The sequence below is a fragment of the Pleurodeles waltl genome, chromosome 1_1, assembly GCF_031143425.1.
Source record: "Pleurodeles waltl isolate 20211129_DDA chromosome 1_1, aPleWal1.hap1.20221129, whole genome shotgun sequence".
Taxonomy (NCBI): Eukaryota; Metazoa; Chordata; class Amphibia; order Caudata; family Salamandridae; genus Pleurodeles; species Pleurodeles waltl.
The window spans coordinates 1005346791-1005365429 of record NC_090436.1 but is presented as its reverse complement, the minus strand read 5'-3'; the positions used below and the strand labels follow the sequence as shown (position 1 = coordinate 1005365429).

At 47.6% G+C, this 18639-nt stretch overlaps 1 protein-coding gene across 6 annotated transcripts in view; it reads right to left on the bottom strand.

Moving 5' to 3' along the window:
• Window positions 1-18639, bottom strand: part of LOC138291300 (ankyrin repeat domain-containing protein 17-like) — a 1121799-nt gene that overhangs the window by 229461 nt on the left and 873699 nt on the right. For all 6 annotated transcript variants that reach the window (XM_069230308.1, XM_069230310.1, XM_069230309.1 and 3 more), the window contains exon 26: window positions 3742-4180. In XM_069230308.1, coding sequence (XP_069086409.1) covers window positions 3742-4180 — 439 coding nt within the window. The remainder of the gene's footprint in view (window positions 1-3741; window positions 4181-18639) is intronic.

Sequence of the window (18639 nt, the reverse complement as noted above, 5' to 3'; positions counted from 1 at the left end):
GGTACAAGATAACTGTTATGCCTGACGTCTGAAGAAAAGCCACACCCATAAAGTCACTTTTGTGAAGACTCAAGGTACCAATGTTAAGGCAAATAGGAGCACTGCAAATTGGTAGTATGCAGACCCCATCACGAAGCACTTCTGATGTGACTGAGCTATCGTAATATGGAAGCATGCATCATGCAGGTTGAGTGCCACCATCCTGTCTCCAGCTTCTGATGCCAGCAACACTTGAGCGAGGGTCTGTATCTTCAGCTTCTCCTTGCTGAGGTAAACGTTCTAGTCTGAGGTCCAGGATTGGGTGCAAATTGCCTTCCTTTTTGGAATCAAGAAAGTATCAAGAGTAACATCCTTGGCCTCCTGTCTCCCACTGGCACAAACTCCGCAAGCTCATTTTTCGTAGGAGTGCTGCCACTTCTTGTTGCCGGATGGCAAGCTGATCTGGAAGGGGGGGGGGGGGGGGGGGGGTTGTGGATTTGGTGGGAATGAAGGCCTGGAGGGCCTCAAAGAAGGGAGGGATGTAGCCTCTTTCTATGATTTGTACATCCCACTGGTACCAAGCAGTGACCTTCCAGGCTGGAAAAAGGAGGACACCAGCCCTCTCATATGCTCTGAGTGGGCTTGGGGAAGCCAATTAGGTCCACTTGTCTGGTGGTGCAAAAAGGAGAGTTAATAGGGTGGATCCTCTCCCTTTTCACTAGCTCTTCCCCAATGCTGCTTAACAAGTGAGGTCTGTTGCTGTTGAGACTGGGGTTGGAAGGGCTGTAGTTGACGGAGTGAAAATACTCCAGCAGACAAAATTCCAAAATGGGCAGTAGTCACTTGTAGGAGGCAGCAATTAAAGGCCTAAAGGAGAGGGCAGTCTCTTTACATTCATTAAACCGCACCAGCGTCAAATTCCCTTATCCTCGAGCAGCGCATCATGGCATCAACTGGAAGTTCCAAATGATTACTTCAGAGGATCACCCTGCTGCTTGAGGCCAGCTTTGAACCTCAAAAGACTGTCCTGCTGCTACCAGATGACCTTCTGCTTGAGGCCTGCCTTGCTGCTTGACTACCAAAATGACTCCAAGTGCTAGGTGGCTGGCCTCCTGTTCTGAGCTTTAGAGAATCAAAAACTCCAACAATTCCAATCCTGAACCTGGCCTCCATCTGAACGGAGAACCACCCTCTAAGTGGTGCACACACAGTCATGGACCCTTGGTAATGGCGCCAAAGGTGCCTGAACAGCCAAAAACCAACATTTGGGAAAAACATTAGGCCAAAAAGTGTTCTGGGAACTGACAGGCAACTGAGACCTACTTGCCCACCGATCTGCCCAAATTGTATCGCCGCTTGGCCTGATTTCACAGTAGCTTCTGCTATGTTCCTCTCCACTTCAGCACCTCCCAGGAGGGGCTGCCGGCCACTTGGAGCCCTTCTCAACCACAGCTTGCAGTTTCATACTCCTGGAGATTTTTTAACTTACAAAAAAGTGACAACGTACAATCTTCACAAAGACTTTGTCCAGTGGCTCCCCAAGGAAGACACCTCCTGTTTGGACACTGTCTTGCCCGCTGAACTGTACCTTCAGTTCATGGCCAGAGTGGAGGTAGGTTTCTCCCACGCTACCCAGACTGGATTTATGAGGGAGGGCTTTCCTAAAAAAGCAGCAAAGGTTCTGCAGTAGGAACTGCTGGAAGTGAGTATATTATACTTTACTTCCACTGTCGGAGTTGCAACTTCACCAGCAAGGAGGTCTTCTTCAGCACAGAGTGAGGAGAAATCAACTCTGGCATGAGAGGCCCTGCTGTAAAGTCCATTCCTAGCTCCATGGAAGTGTCGAGCCCATATGCATATGATAGGACTATAAAAACCTGACCATGACACCACCTAAGGAATGCAATTTAAAAAAAGTTAGAAGCTGATTTGAAAATGTCATCCATACTCTTCCTATAGCCTTACTCCTCCACTAATCTCAGAGCTTCTCTTCTTGACTTTTGTTGTGGCATGACTTCAGAGACTGGTACCAAAAAGGTCATAGTCCAGGGTCTGGGGTGGAGGCGGCATCTGTGGAGGTAGGGCTAGTCAAGAAGAAGGTCGTTTTAGTGTAGCATATCGAAGGAGTGGGTCAAAGGAAGGTAGAGCAGGTGCTGACCCAGGTGGGATGTAGCCAAACCATGAGAAGGCCAATGATTTATAAACTGGAAGGCCGTATGTCGCCATGGGGCTTGAAGGCATGCCGAGGGGTGCAGACCACCTGGTGTGAAATAGAATAAATGGCATTTAGAAACATCATTAGATCCACGTATAGAGTTGGGAATTTGGGGACGGCTGGAGCTGGTAACTCTAAGGTGAGATTCTGCAGTGGTGAAGGTGGAGATTTAGGTGGCTCCTGGACAAGGTAAAGTGCTGTTCCTGGAGCAGAGCCACTCACAGCAGGGTCAGTCAATTTCAAGGGAAACACTTCAGCTCAGAGAACAAAGATCATGCAGGAGACAGAGGCTGTTGAGTTGACTTACCATAAGAGTGCTTCCTATGTTTCCTGTTTCCTGCTCTTCAGTTTCTTACCACTTGAGGAATGTGATGAAGGTGGCCTTGAGCAAGACCTAAAACAACATCAACTGGATTTCACATCCCTGGCCTTGAAGAATTTCACCTCCCCCTCTGATGGTTCATGGATGAAACCACCAACAGGATTCAAAGGACTGGGAGTCGTGGTCTGATACAAGACACTAAAGGTAGATAATTGGGGGTCAGTAATAGAGATCGGTCCCTCACAGGCTTAAAGTCCGGATGCAAGAGAGAAGATATAGTACTGGACAATTTTTTCTATAGAGAACTCAACTCTATAAAGCGAGCTCCAGATCAGCGTAAAAAATGTGGAAAAAAGGGAACCGACATCACTATAGTGGAGTAGGCACTACATGGCTTTGGTGACATGATCTGATGCCACTTCTAGCACTCGTATGAAGCCAGCAGCCTCTACTGGCGATGAGAGATTAGAAATTTTCAGGATCAGTCTGATGTCTGGGATTCTTCTACAGATTGGGAACCTGCTGTTATAAGTATCTAGCAGAAATTCCCAGACGTGGCATGATCTTGGGACATGATCTGTGAAAGTGAGCACAACAGGACAGGTCTGCAAAAACCCAAATAACACTAGAGGCTCTACTGGGATACAAAAAAGAAACATAAGCTTCTTGCAGGAAACGTTTAGCTCTTCCCTTAGAACTGGCAAAAAAAAAAGGTGGCCAGGGGAGGAGGTAGAGGCTAACCCCCTAGATATCAGGGCTGCTTGAATCATTGTATTATTGTAATGAAAACACTGAGATTTTCACCACTCTAATGCCAATAATAGACAGATTGATAAGCATCTGGGACCCCTTTGAGTGTATTGCTATTATCAGCATGGCACACAAAAAGAGTACCCTTTAATAAGTGACACAATAAGGAATAGCCAGAGATTCATTTTCAGGTTCTAAAGCTTTATGACACATTGGAATGTTAAGTGCAAGTTGATAAGAATATAAGCTATTAATGTGTGGATAGTATACTAATATGATGGTGAATAACTGATAAACTGATTTCATACTTGACAATATAAAAGTATAGCACTATTAAGCAAAATAAGTTCCATTATTTGCATGATTCACTGTATGTTACAGCAATAAACAATGTATGAAAAGTTAATAAAGTATAAATATGTGAACATTAAGCAAATAAAAGCAATATTTGCATTGAAAAACAACACAGACTTACTTTAATGATTTGCTTGAAACCAGTTTCCTTTCAATTTTTGGAGATGTGACTAGAAGACAAGGCTGTTTTTTGGTGCTTTGCAAGTGTGCGATTGCTGTGGAAGAACAATGGTCACTTTTATTGCTGCTGTTGCTGCTTTCATCACTACAGCTTGAAATCCTCATGTTATCACTGTCACCACTTTCACTGGTACTACTACTCTTGGACTCTCCGTTAATTTTCTGCTGCTGGCCATACACAATGGGAAGCTGGTCTTCAAATATAATCTGAACATTATCCGGGGTGAGTTTGTTTTTTCTACTTTTTCTTTTGGAGCCGTTTGTGCTTATTGCATTATTCCTTTTCCCATGAGAACCTGCCAGAGTCGTCCATGTCGCACTAATGCCTATCGTTGTGGTGGTAGTTGCGCTAGGAGGCTCAGTTACAATGGGTAGATCATCTGTTCAAAAAAGAAATCACTAATTAACAGATAAACTCAGATACTTCAGAAAGATTAACACAATTTGTGTTTCGATGAACTACACTTAATTTGCAGTAATTCAATCTTAAATGTCTTACATGATTGATCTAGTTGTTACCCAAATATACAGTTTAATTTCAAAAACAGCAAATATGTTAAGGTTACATTTTAAACCAATGTACTTTTTCCATACTATGTTGCTAAGGCAAATACTTTCTTTGATGTTAACTCAATGATTAAAATTTTAGGTTGGTGGCTCAAAAAACAAAAAGCAATAGTCTTGTGACTACTCAAGTAAGAAGAAATAGGTTACTTACCCTGAAAGCATCTTTTTGTTGCATGTAATGATGTACATTCACATAATATGCCTATTCCTGCCATCTAGTGTAGGTCTCAGATGTTGCAAATTATTTTTCTTCGAATAATTCTTTCCAGTCACAAGTTCTCGGTAACTCCCTCTCTGGATGTAAGTGCGCATGGTCATAGATTCTATTAATACATTTTCTTTTGCCAAACAGGTGAGAGCAAGTATGACTTGGTGTGTAAAGGAAAACAATAACCATGCTGGCAGAAGGAATCACAGTAAAGAACATGTTACTTACCTTCGGTAACGCATTATCTGATAGAGACTATATATGGCTGCACATTCCTTACCTTTGAATTTCCCAGGCATCAGACTGGATTCAGAAACTTGTTTGTGAACAGTACCACTGCGTGTCATTGGTTGGCTTTGTTCGGTTCCATGTGGAGGCGTTGGTGCCGTAAGTGACGCTGCAGTCACCTATATAGGCATAGGCGCCACCCCGGTGCGCAGATGTCAGTTACTTTTCACAACTTTCCACGACAGAAGCACAGAGCCATGAAGTGAACTGATGAACGTGTGTCTAAACTAGGGTCCTGAAAGGGACTAATCCTAACCCTAGAAATCTGTCAGCAGAGCGGGGAGTCATGGGTGGGTGTAAGGAACATACAGCTAGATGTACAAGTTACTTACCTTCAGTAACGACATATCTGGTAGAGACATATTCTAGTTGCAGATTCCTTATCTTAGAATTTCCCCCAGGCGCAGACTGGATCCAGAGATTTTTCTTCAAGCAATACCCTTGCGCGCCGGTAGGTCGCGTCAGTCGACTCCGCGGGTGCCGTCATGACATCGAGAGTAGTACATAGACGCCGCCCACACAGAGAGACGTCAGTTTCTTTTAACAACTTTCCACGCCAAACCGCAGTCTCGCTAAGAACACTGAGATTGGTGCGTCAGAGCTATGGACCTGAAACAGGGAATCCTTGTCTCTAGAAATCAGTTTGCAAGCGGGGAGGATGGGTGGGCGCTAAGGAATCTGCAGCTAGAATATGTCTCTACCAGATATGTCATTACCGAAGGTAGGTAACTTGTACAGCTGATAGAGACTTCTAGTTGCAGATTCCTTACCTTAGAATAGATACCCAAGCAATGCCATCCTTGGTGGTGGGCTGCGAACCAAGATCATACTAGGAAGTCCTGCAAGACTGAACGACCAAAGTAGCTGTCCCGACAGGCATGACTGTCCAGACAACAGTGCTTAGCAAACGGGTGAAGGGACGCCCATGTAGCTGCCTGGCAGATATCCAGGACAGGAACTCCACGAGCTAACGATGTGGAAACAGCAGTTGCTCTGGTGGAATGAGCACGGAAGTCCTCCGGAGGTTGCTTCGTGGCCAGAGCATAGCACATTTTGATGCAAAGAAGCACCCATCGAGAGATGGTACGTTTTTGCACCGCCTTCCCTTTTTGGCACCCACATACCCAACGAAGAGTTGACCGTCCACCCGGAAATCCTTAGTATGATTGAGGTAGAACACCAACGCTCTTTTTGGGTCCAGACGGTGGAGTCTCTCCTCCTCATGGGAAGGATGTGGGGGTGCGTAGAAAGTAGGCAGAGTGATGGACTGTCTTACATGAAAGGGTGTAACCACCTTAGGAAGGAAAGAAGCCTTAGAGCGCAACACTACTTTGTCTGGGTGCACAGATACGTATGGAGGCTTTGAGGAAAGGGCCTTAAGCTCACTCACCCTGCGATCAGAGGTGATTGCAACAAGAAAGACCGTTTTGAAGGTGAGGAGCCACAAGGGACAATTATGCATTGGCTCAAATGGAGTACACATCAAATAAGTAAGTACAAGATTGAGGTCCCACTGAGGCATGATAAATTGAGTGGGAGGAAATAAATGGGTGAGTCCCTTTAGGAATCTACTCCCAATAGGAAATTTAAAGAGTGAGGGCTGATCAGGTAGCCTAAGAAAGGCCGAAATGGCAGATAAATACCCTTTAAGGGTGCCCAGAGCAGAGCCCTGCTGGGCCAAAGAAAGAATGGACATAAGAACGTCGGACAGAGGACCAGAAAGGGTATTAACAGATTTGTTGGTACACCATGCCACAAATTTATCCCAACGACAGGCATATACAGTTTTGGTTGATGGACGCCTGGCTGCCCAGATAAAGCAGACTTCGGGTGGAAGGGTAAAAGCCGTCAACTGCTACCGCTCAATCTCCACGCATGAAGGCAGAGGTTGGACAGGTTTGGGTGAAGAACCAGCCCCTGTTGCTGCTACAGAAGATCCGCCCGAAGAGGCAGTTTGAGTGGAGGATCGATGGACATGCTCAATAACTCCGTATACCATACCCTCCGCGCCCGGTCAAACCAAGATGACTTGGGCCCGGTCGTTCCTGATTTTCTTGAGAACTCTGGGGAGAAGAGGTGTTGGCAGAAAGGAGGCCGGAGTTCCACTCGAGACGAAAAGAGTCTCTGAGCGAGTGCCGCATTAGAAACTCCAAAGCACAAAACAGCTGACACTGCGCGTACTCTGGGGACCTCAACAGATCTAGCCAAGGCTCTCCCCACTGCCGAAAGAGACTTGCTCCACCTCCAGGTGGAGACACCACTGGTGATCGGCTGTGTATCGACGGTTGAGTTTGTCCGCTCTGGCGTTGAGGGAGCCTGCCAGATGTTGAACCATCAGGGTGATGGCCTGATTTTCCAGCCATGTCCAGAGGCGTAGTGCCTCCTGACAAAGGGTCCAGGACCCTACTCCGCCCTGTTTGTTGGAGTGCCACATGGCGGTAGTATTGTCCGTGAACACCTGCACCACTTTCCCTTTGAGAGAGGGAAGGAATGCTTTCAACACAAGCCTGATCGCCCGGAGCTCCAGAAGATTGATATGGAGCCCAGAATCCACTGGAGACCCGAGTCCTATGATCTCCGCTTCCCCCATGTGGACGCCCCAACCCAGAAGTGACGCATCTGTCACTATAAAGAGATCTGGTTGGGGATGGGTGAGGGATCTGCCGTGGACCCAATGCCGATTCGAAAGCCACCACTGCAGGACTTTCGCAGTTCCCTCCGAGATCTGGACCATGTCGGAGAGATTCCCCTGATGCTGCGCTCCCTGGAACTTCTGGTCCCACTGTAGAGCCGGCATATGCCATCTGGCATGTGTTAATAGCATGATGCAGAAGGCCATGAGGCCCAGCAGCCTCAGAGTCAGTCTCACCGAAACCCAAGACCGAGGCTGAAAGACCGGAATCATAGCCTGAATGTCTTGGACTCGCTTTTCTGAAGGATAAGCCAGAAACTGCACTGTGTCCAGAACCGCTCCGATGAAAGGGAGCGTCTGAGAGGGAGTCAGGTGTGACTTTGGCACGTTTATAGTGAACCCCAGCATGTGCAGGAGGTTCGCCGTAGTCTGAAGGTGGGAGATGACTTTCGGGGGCGAGTCCGCCTTCAACAGCCAGTCGTCTAGGTAGGGAACGACTGAGACCCCTAATCTGCACAGATGAGCTACAACCACTGGGTAAGGAAATGCCTCCTTGGCATGGTTACCCCCTGACTTTTTGCCTTTGCTGATGCTATGTTTTGATTTGAAAGTGTGCTGAGGCCTGCTAACCAGGCCCCAGCACCAGTGTTCTTTCCCTAACCTGTACTTTTGTTTACACAATTGGCACACCCTGGCATCCAGGTAAGTCCCTTGTAACTGGTACCCCTGGTACCAACGGCCCTGATGCCAGGGAAGGTCTCTAAGGGCTGCAGCATATCTTATGCCACACTGGGGACCCCTCACTCAGCACAGGCACACTGCTTACCAGCTTGTGTGTGCTGGTGAAGACAAAACGAGTAAGTCGACATGGCACTCCCCTCAGGGTGCCATGCCAACCTCACACTGCCTATGCAGTTTAGATAAGTCACCCCTCTAGCGGGCCTTACAGCCCTTAGGCAGGGTGCATAATACCATAGGTGAGGGCACCAGTGCATGAGCACTGTGCCCCTACAGTGTCTAAGCCAAACCTTAGACATTGTAAGTGCAGGGTAGCCATAAGAGTATATGGTCTGGGAGTCTGTCAAACACGAACTCCACAGCACCATAATGGCTGCACTGAAAACTGGGAAGTTTGGTATCAAACTTCTCAGCACAATAAATGCACACTGATGCCAGTGTACATTTTATTGTAAAATACACCCCAGAGGGCACCTTAGAGGTGCCCCCTGAAACCCTAACCAACTACCCGTGTAGGCTGACTGGTTTTAGCAGCCTGCCACACTCGAGACATGTTGCTGGCCACATGGGGAGAGTGCCTTTGTCACTCTGTGGCTAGTAAAGCCTGCACTGGGTGGAGAGGCTTATCACCTCCCCCTTGCAGGAGCTGTAACACCTGGCGGTGAGCCTCAAAGGCTCACCCCCTTTGTTACAGCACCACAGGGCATTCCAGCTAGTGGAGTTGCCCGCCCCCTCCGGCCACGGCAACACTTTTGGCGGCAAGGCCGGAGGAGATAATGAAAAAAACAAGGAGGAGTCACTGGCCAGTCAGGACAGCCCCTAAGGTGTCCTGAGCTGAGGTGACTGACTTTTAGAAATCCTCCATCTTGTAGATGGAGGATTCCCCCAATAGGAATAGGGATGTGCCCCCCTCCCCTCAGGGAGGAGGCACAAAGAGGGTGTAGCCACCCTCAAGGACAGTAACCATTGGCTACTGCCCTCCCAGACCTAAACACACCCCTAAAATCAGTATTTAGGGGCTCCCCAGAACCTAGGAACTCAGATTCCTGCAACCTAAGAAGAAGAGGACTGCTAAGCTGAAAAACCCTGCAGAGAAGACGGAGACACCAACTGCTTTGGCCCCAGCTCTACCGGCCTGTCTCCCTCCCTTCTAAAGACACTGCTCCAGCGATGCTTTCCCCAGGACCAGCGACCTCTGAATCCTCAGAGGACTGCCCTGCTCTAGAAGGACCAAGAAACTCCCGAGAACAGCGGCCCTGTTCACCAAAGACTGCAACTTTGTTTCCAAAGAAGTAACTTCAAGGCAACTGCGTTTCCCACCAGAAGCGTGAGACTTGCAACTCTGTTCTCCACAAGTCGAGCCGGGGGCGTCGGGTGCAAACACTTCAGGGAGCACTCCCCGGCGACTACGAGACCGTGAGTAGCCAGAGTTGCCCCCCCCGAGCCCCCACAGCGACGCCTGCAGAGGGAATCCCGAGGCTCCCCCTGACCGCGACTGCCTGACTCCCAGATGCCTGGAAAAGACTCTGCACCCGCAGCCCCCAGGACCTGAAAGATCGGAACTCCAGTGCAGGAGTGACCCCCAGGAGGCCCTCTCCCTTGCCCAGGTGGTGGCTACCCCGAGGACCCCCCCCCCTTGCCTGCATCGCTGAAGAGACCCCTTGGTCTCCCATTGATTCCAATTGAAAACCCGACGTGTGTTTGCACACTGCACCCGGCCACCCCCGTGCCGCTGAGGGTGTACTTTCTGTGCTAACTTGTGTCCCCCCCCGTGCCCTACGAAACCCCCCTGGTCTGCCCTCCGAAGACGCTGTTACTTACCTGCTGGCAGACTGGAACCAGGGCACCCCTTCTCCATTGAAGCCTATGTGTTTTGGGCACCACTTTGACCTCTGCACCTGACCGGCCCTGAGCTGCTGGTGTGGTAACTTTGGGGTTGCTCTGAACCCCCAACGGTTGGCTACCTTGGACCCAAACTTGAACCCCGTAGGTGGTTTACTTACCTGCAAGAACTAACAATTACTTACATCCCCTAGGAACTGTGAAAATTGCACTGTCTAGTTTTAAAATAGCTATATGTGTTTTATTTGAAAAGTATATATGCTATTGTGATTATTCAAAGTTCCTAAAGTACTTACCTGCAATACCTTTCATGCAAAGTATTACATGTAGAATTTGAACCTGTGGTTCTTAAAATAAACTAAGAAAATATATTTTTCTATACAAAAACCTATTGGCCTGGAATTGTCTCTGAGTGTGTGTTCCTCATTTATTGCCGGTGTGTATGTACAACAAATGCTTAACACCACTCCTTTGATAAGCCTACTGCTCGACCACACTGCCACAAAATAGAGCATTAGTATTATCTCTTTTTGCCACTATCCTACCTCTAAGGGGAACCCTTGGACTCTGTGCATACTATTCCTTACTTTGAAATAGTGCATACAGAGCCAACTTCCTACACACTGCCATCACTTCCGTGAACACCCGAGGGGCGCTGGTAAGGCCGAAGGGGAGCACGGTAAACTGAAAGTGCTCGTGACCTACCACGAATCGTAGGTAACGTTTGTGGGCAGGCAGGATGGGGATGTGGAAATAAGCGTCCTGCAAGTCCAACGCTACCATCCAGTCTCCTGGTCCAAGGTAGACAGAACCTGAGCCAGGGTGAGCATTTTGAATTTCTCCTTCTTGTGGAAGCAGTTTAGGTCCCGAAGGTCAAGGATAGCAAGTTAGCCCTTGTCCTTTTTTGGTATCAGAAAGTAGCGGGAATAACAACCACAACCTACTTCTGGCAAAGGGACCTTTTCTATAGCTCCCTTGGCCAAGAGAGCTGCGACTTCCTGGCGGAGAGGCAAACGATGCCCGCTGAGTCGACCAACGCCACCTACCGACTCGCAAGGGTATTGCTCGAATAAAAATCTCCGGATCCAGTCTGTCACCTGGGGGAAATTCTAAGGTCAGGAATCTGCAACTAGAAGTCTCTATCAGATATTGTCTCTACCAGATGTGTTACCAAAGGTAAGTAACTAGCATGTCTGATAGAGACTACTAGCTGCAGATTCCTTACCTTTGAATAAATATCCAAGCCATAACCTCCTGGCGGTGGGCTGCGGACACATTTTCTAAACTAGAAAGTCCTACAGGACCAAACATGCAAAATTACCGTCCCTGTAGACCTGACTGTCCAGGTAGTAGTCTTTGGCAAACATGTACAGGGACGCCCACGTTACTGCCTGCAGATGTCCAGGACTGGGGATCCTAGAGCTAATGCCATGGTCACAGCCTTTTCTATGTTGGGATGGGCTCTTAAGTTCTCAGAAAGCTGCTTTTTAGCCAGGGCGTAGCAGATCTTGATAGAGAGCACAACTCAGCGCGATATGGTTAGTTTTTGTACTGTCTGACCTTTTTTTTTTAGCTCTTCAAAGAATTAGTTGCCCAACAGGAAATTTTTTGTGTGGTCAAGGTAGAACGACAATGCTCTTTTTGAGATCAGACGGTGGAGTTGCTCCTCTTCCTTAGAGGAATGTGGAGGAGCATAAAAGATGGGAAGGGCGACAGACTTTCCGAAATGGAATGGGGTCACCACTTTTGGAAGGGAAGAGGCCTCGGTGTGAAGTACCACCTTGTCAGGGAACACAGTAAGGTGGGGAGGCCTAGATGATAAAAATAACGCAGCTCACCCCCTCTCTCTGGGCAGATATTTCTGCCACTAGAAAGGCTGTCTTGATTGTAAGCAGCCAGGGGGGACAATTGTGTAGTGGCTCAAAGGGAGCACACATGAGGTATGTGAGGACCAGGTTAAGGTCAGACTGAGGCATGATAAAGGACGAAGGGGGAAACATATGTACAAACCCTTTCAGAATGAAAATGTCACTTACCCAGTGTACATCTGTTCGTGGCATCAGTCGCTGGAGATTCACATGTTCTGCATAGCTCGCCATCTGGTGTTGGGTCGGAGTGTTACAAGTTGTTTTTCTTCGAAGAAGTCTTTCGAGTCACGGGACCGAGTGACTCCTCCTTCTGTCTCCATTGCGCATGGGCGTCGACTCCATCTTCGATTGTTTTCCCCGCAGAGGGTGAGGTAGGAGTTGTGTTGTAGTAATAGTGCCCATCCAATGGAGTGACTAAGTATGTACCTATTTAAGGTTAAAATAATATATATACAAATGTACAAAGTTGAAGCTAACTTCCGAACTGCTACAGGCTCCCGGGGAGGTGGGTGGGCACATGTGAATCTCCAGCGACTGATGCCACGAACAGATGTACACTGGGTAAGTGACATTTTCAGTTCGATGGCATCTGTCGCTGTAGATACACATGTTCTGCATAGACTAGTAAGCAGTTATCTCCCCAAAAGCGGTGGCTCAGCCTGTAGGAATGGAAGTGGTTTGAAATAATGTTCTTAACACGGCTTGACCTACTGTGGCTTGCTGTGCGGATAGCACGTCTACACAGTAGTGCTTGGTGAACGTGTGTGGCGTAGACCATGTGGCTGCCTTACATATTTCTTGCATTGGGATGTTTCCTAGAAAGGCCATGGTAGCACCTTTTTTTCTGGTTGAGTGTGCCCTTGGTGTAATGGGCAGTTGTCGTTTTGCTTTAAGGTAGCAGATTTGGATGCATTTAACTATCCATCTGGCTATACCTTGTTTTGATATTGGGTTTCCTGCATGAGGTTTTTGGAATGCAATAAATAGTTGTTTAGTCTTTCTGATGTTTTTCGTTCTGTCAATGTAGTACATTAATGCTCTTTTGACATCTAATGTATGTAGTGCCTTCTCAGCTACGGAATCTGGCTGTGGGAAGAACACTAGTAGTTCCACTGTTTGATTTAGGTGGAACGGTGAAATAACCTTTGGTAAAAATTTAGGATTAGTCCTTAGGACGACTTTATTTTTGTGTAGTTGTATAAAAGGTTCTTGTATTGTAAACGCCTGAATTTCGCTTACTCTTCTTAGAGATGTAATGGCGATGAGAAATGCAACCTTCCAGGTTAGGAACTGTATTTCGCAAGAGTGCATGGGTTCAAAAGGTGGACCCATGAGTCTTGTTAAGACAACATTTAAGTTCCATGAAGGAACAGGTGGTGTTCTTGGTGGTATAATTCTTTTAAGGCCTTCCATGAATGCTTTAATGACTGGTATCCTATATAGGGAAGTTGAATAGGTAGTCTGCAGGTATGCAGATATTGCCGCAAGGTGTATTTTAATGGAAGAGAAGGCTAGGTTAGATTTTTGTAAGTGAAGCAAGTAACCCACTACATCCTTTGGAGTTGCGTGTAAAGGTTGGATCTGATTATGATGGCAGTAGCAGACAAACCTCTTCCATTTACTTGCATAGCAGTGCCTAGTGGACGGCCTTCTGGCTTGCTTTATGACTTCCATACATTCTTGGGTAAGTTGTAAGTGTCCGAATTCTAGGATTTCAGGAGCCAGATTGCTAGATTCAGCGATGCTGGATCTGGATGTCTGATCTGTTGGTTGTGTTGTGTTAACAGATCCGGCCTGTTGGGCAATTTGATGTGGGGTACTACTGATAGGTCTAGCAGTGTTGTGTACCAGGGTTGCCTTGCCCAAGTTGGTGCTATTAAAATGAGTGAGTTTGTTTTGACTCAATTTGTTTACCAGATAAGGAAGGAGAGGGAGAGGAGGAAAAGCGTAGGCAAATATCCCTGACCAGTTCATCCATAGGGCATTGCCTTGGGACTGCCTGTGTGGGTATCTGGATGCAAAGTTTTGGCATTTTGCGTTCTCTCTTGTGGCAAACAAGTCTATTTGAGGTGTTCCCCAGAGTCTGAAGTAAGTGTTTAGAATTTGGGGGTGAATTTCCCATTCGTGGACCTGTTGGTGATCTCGAGAGAGATTGTCTGCAAGTTGATTCTGGATCCCTGGAATAAACTGCGCTATTAGGCGAATGTGGTTGTGAATTGCCCATCGCTATATCTTCTGTGCTAGAAGGCTCAACTGCACTGAGTGTGTCCCCCCCTGTTTGTTTAGATAATACATTGTTGTCATGTTGTCTGTTTTGACAAGAATGTATTTGTGAGTTATAATTGGTTGGAAAGCCCTTAATGCTTGGAAAACTGCTAGCATTTCTAGGTGATTTATATGCAGTTTTGTTTGATGTACGTTCCATTGTCCTTGTATGCTGTGTTGATCGAGGTGTGCTCCCCACCCTGTCATGGAAGCATCTGTTGTTATTACGTATTGTGGCACTGGGTCTTGGAATGGCCGCCCTTTGTTTAAATTTATACTGTTCCACCATAGAAGCGAGAGGTAAGTTTGGCGGTCTATCAACACCAGATCTAGAAGGTGACCCTGTGCTTGTGACCATTGTGATGCTAGGCACTGTTGTAAGGGCCTCATGTGTAGTCTTGCGTTCGGGACAATGGCTATGCATGAAGACATCATGCCTAGGAGTTGTAATATCATCTTTGCTTGTATTGTTTGTGTTGGATACATGCGTTGTATGATCTTGTTGAAATTTTGAATTCTTTGTGGACTTGGAGTGGCTACTCCTTTTGTTGTGTCTATTATGGCTCCCAGGTATTGTTGTACCTTGCACGGCAAAATGTTGGATTTTGCAAAGTTGACGGTGAAACCTAGTTTGTAGAGGGTTTGTATGATTTGATTTGTGTGTTGTAAGCACTTTGTTAGTGAATTGGTTTTGATTAGCCAGTCGTCTAGATACGGGAATACATGTATTTGCTGCCTTCTGATGTGTGCAGCCACTACTGCTAGACATTTTGTAAAGACTCTTGGTGCGGTTGTTAAACCAAAAGGCAATACTTTGAATTGGTAATGTATTCCTTTGAATACGAACCGTAGGTATTTTCTGTGAGATGGATGTATTGGTATATGGAAATACGCGTCTTTGAGGTCTAAGGTTGTCATGTAGTCCTGTAGTTTTTGCAATGGTAACACTTCTTGTAGCGTGACCATGTGAAAGTGGTCTGATTTGATGTAGGTGTTTAGTATTCTGAGGTCTAGCATTGGTCTCAGTGTTTTGTCCTTTTTTGGTATTAAGAAGTACAGTGAATAGACTCCTGTGTGTGTTTGGTACTAATTCGATTGCATTCTTTTGCAATAGTGCTTGAACTTCTATTTCCAGAAGTTCGGAATGTTGTTTTGATAAATTCTGTGCTTTTGGTGGTATGTTTGGAGGGAATTGTAGGAATTCTATGCAATAACCATGTTGGATAATTGCTAAGACCCAAGTGTCTGTAGTTATTTCCTCCCATGCTTTGTAATAATGACCTATTCTTCCCCCCACTGGTGTTGTGTGGAGGGGGTGAGTGACATCTGAGTCACTGCTTGGTTGTAGGGGTTTTTGGGCTTCGAAATTTTCCTCTATTCCTAGGGAATTGCCCTCCTCTGTATTGGCCCCGAAAGCCTCCCCTGTACTGTCCCTGGTAGCTGGACGGTGTTGCCTGCGAGGTGCTGGCTTGTGTGGCCTGACCCCGAAACCCCCCTCTAAAGGGTGTCTTGTGGAAGGTGCTGTAGGTTCCTCTGCTCTGCGGGGAGTAGAGTGCGCCCATGGCTTTAGCAGTGTCAGTGTCTTTTTTAAGTTTTTCGATTGCTGTGTCCACTTCTGGTCCGAACAGTTGTTTTTCGTTGAATGGCATATTGAGCACTGCCTGCTGTATCTCTGGTTTGAACCCAGACGTTCTTAGCCATGCGTGCCTTCTAATGGTCACAGATGTATTAATTGTTCTTGCAGCTGTGTCTGCTGCGTCCATAGAAGATCGTATCTGGTTATTTGATATGTTCTGTCCTTCCTCAACCACCTGCTTTGCCCTCTTTTGTAGTTCCTTGGGTAGATGCTCGATGAGGTGTTGCATCTCATCCCAATGGGCTCTGTCATAGCGCACAAGTAGTGCTTGAGAGTTAGCGATGCGCCACTGGTTTGCAGCTTGTACTGCGACTCTTTTCCCAGCTGCATCGAACTTGCGGCTCTCTTTATCTGGGGGTAGTGCATCCCCAGATGTGTGGGAGTTGGCTCTTTTCCGAGCTGCTCCTACTACGACGGAATCTGGTGGCAGCTGTGTGGTGATGAAAACAGGGTCTGTAGGAGGTGCCTTATATTTCTTTTCCACCCTTGGCGTTATTGCCCTACTTTTGACCGGCTCCTTGAAGATTTCCTTTGCGTGCCGAAGCATACCTGGCAGCATAGGCAGGCTTTGGTAGGAGCTGTGGGTGGAGGAGAGGGTGTTGAATAAAAAATCATCCTCGACTTGTTCTGAGTGGAGGTTTACGTTGTGGAATTGTGCTGCTCTAGCCACCACTTGAGAATATGCTGTGGTGTCTTCTGGTGGTGAGGGCTTTGTTGGATATGCCTCCGGACTGTTGTCCGACACTGGGGCGTCATATAAGTCCCAAGCGTCTTGATCCTGGTCACCTTGGCTCATGGTGGTGTGAGCCGGAGAATGTGACGGAGTTTGCGCTGGTGAGACGTTAATTACAGGTGGAGGAGAGGGTGGCGGAGTCACCTTTTTCACCATTTTTGTTTGTGGCGCCTGGTCTGTTTGAAACTCCAGTCTCCTTTTTCTCCTAATAGGGGGAAGGGTGCTTATTTTTCCTGTTCCCTGCTGTATGAAAATACGTTTTTGCGTATGGTCCACTTCGGTGGATTGCAGCTCTTCCTCAAACCTATGCTTTTGCATCTGAGAGGACAGTGATTGCTCCTCTGTATAAGAGCCTGGACCTGGGTCGGTTACGGGTTGTTTCGGCACCGAAACCCTGCCTGTATCTTTTTTCGGCTCCGAGGTAGCTTTTTTCTTTTTTGGAGTCGAAACCTCTCGGCGTCGATCTTCGTCGGTGCTGCTGTCTCGGCGTCGAGCCGTTTCTCCAGCACTTTCTCGATCCCAAGAAGGCTGCGTGCCGGTGTCTCGACCGGAGTCGGACGATCTCGGCACTGTGTGGGCCTTTTTCGGTGCCGATGGTCGGTCACCGAATTTATGGGTGGAGCCATGGCCTGGTGGCAGTGGCGTCCCCTGGGCCTTGTCACTTTTCTTGTGTTGTTTTCGACGTCTTACTCACGGCTCTTTGATCGTCGAATTCCTCGGAGTCCGATTCGTGGATCGAAAAGGTTTCTTCTTCCTCTTGTTCCTCGAACTCTCGGTGCGCTGTCGGCGTGGACGCCATCTGAAGTCTCTTGGCTCGACGGTCACGGAGTGTCTTTCGGGACCGGAACGCGCGACAGGCCTCGCAAGTCTCCTCACTGTGCTCAGGTGACAGGCACAGGTTACAGACCAAATGTTGGTCTGTATACGGGTATTTGTTGTGACATTTGGTACAAAAACGGAACGGGGTCCGTTCCATCGGCGTTGTTCGACACGCGGTCGGGCCAACCAGGCCCCGACGGGGGATCGAAAACTACCCCGAAGGGCACCGGAGCGCGTCGATCTTCGATGCGGTGTTGAATCTAACTACGCCGATCCTGAACGCAACAATACAGACGAAAATCTTCCGATATTTACTAACTTTCCGTTCCGAAACTCAGAGCGACAGCAACACGTCCGAACCCGATGGCGGAAAGAAAACAATCGAAGATGGAGTCGACGCCCATGCGCAATGGAGACAGAAGGAGGAGTCACTCGGTCCCGTGACTCGAAAGACTTCTTCGAAGAAAAACAACTTGTAACACTCCGACCCAACACCAGATGGCGAGCTATGCAGAACATGTGTATCTACAGCGACAGATGCCATCGAACACCTATTTACAATATGGGACTTAAGGAGAGTTGGTCAGGCAGTCGCAGGAAGGTGGACAGAGCAGAGAGATAACACTTAAGAGTGCCCCGAGTAGAACCCTGCTGGGCTGGGTAAGAATAAAGAGAATAATATCAGAAAGCGAGGCAGAAAGAGAGTCAATAGACTTTTCTGTACAATATTTTAAACATTTTTGCCAATGGCAAGCATTTACCATTTTGGTGGAGGGCCCCCCGGCTGCCAAGTTAACTTTACAGACTTCGGGAGGAAGGTAAAAAGCTCTCTACTGTCGCCGCTCAATCTTCCCCCTAAAGGAGGCAGAAAGCTGACCGGTTCGGGTCGAGGACCCTCCCCTGCCTCTGCGACAGAAGATCCTCCCAAAGGGACAGCCTGATCGGAGGATGATCAATGTTAATTTTCAGAAGCTCGGGATACCAGCCTCTCTATGCCCAGTCCGGAGTCACAAGAATGACTTGGCCCGATTGTTCCCCATCATCTTGAGAACTCCGGGCAGAAGGAGTATGGGTGAAAAGGTGTGCAGGAGGCCTGGATTCCACTCAAGACTAAAGGGGTCTCTGAGTGATAGCTGGCTTGGAAAATCCTGTGTGCAAAACTGCTGACCTAGCGCAATCTCTTCAGAGGCAAACAGATCTAACCAAGGCTCTCCCCACTGCTGAGAGTGTCCCTGTGCCACCT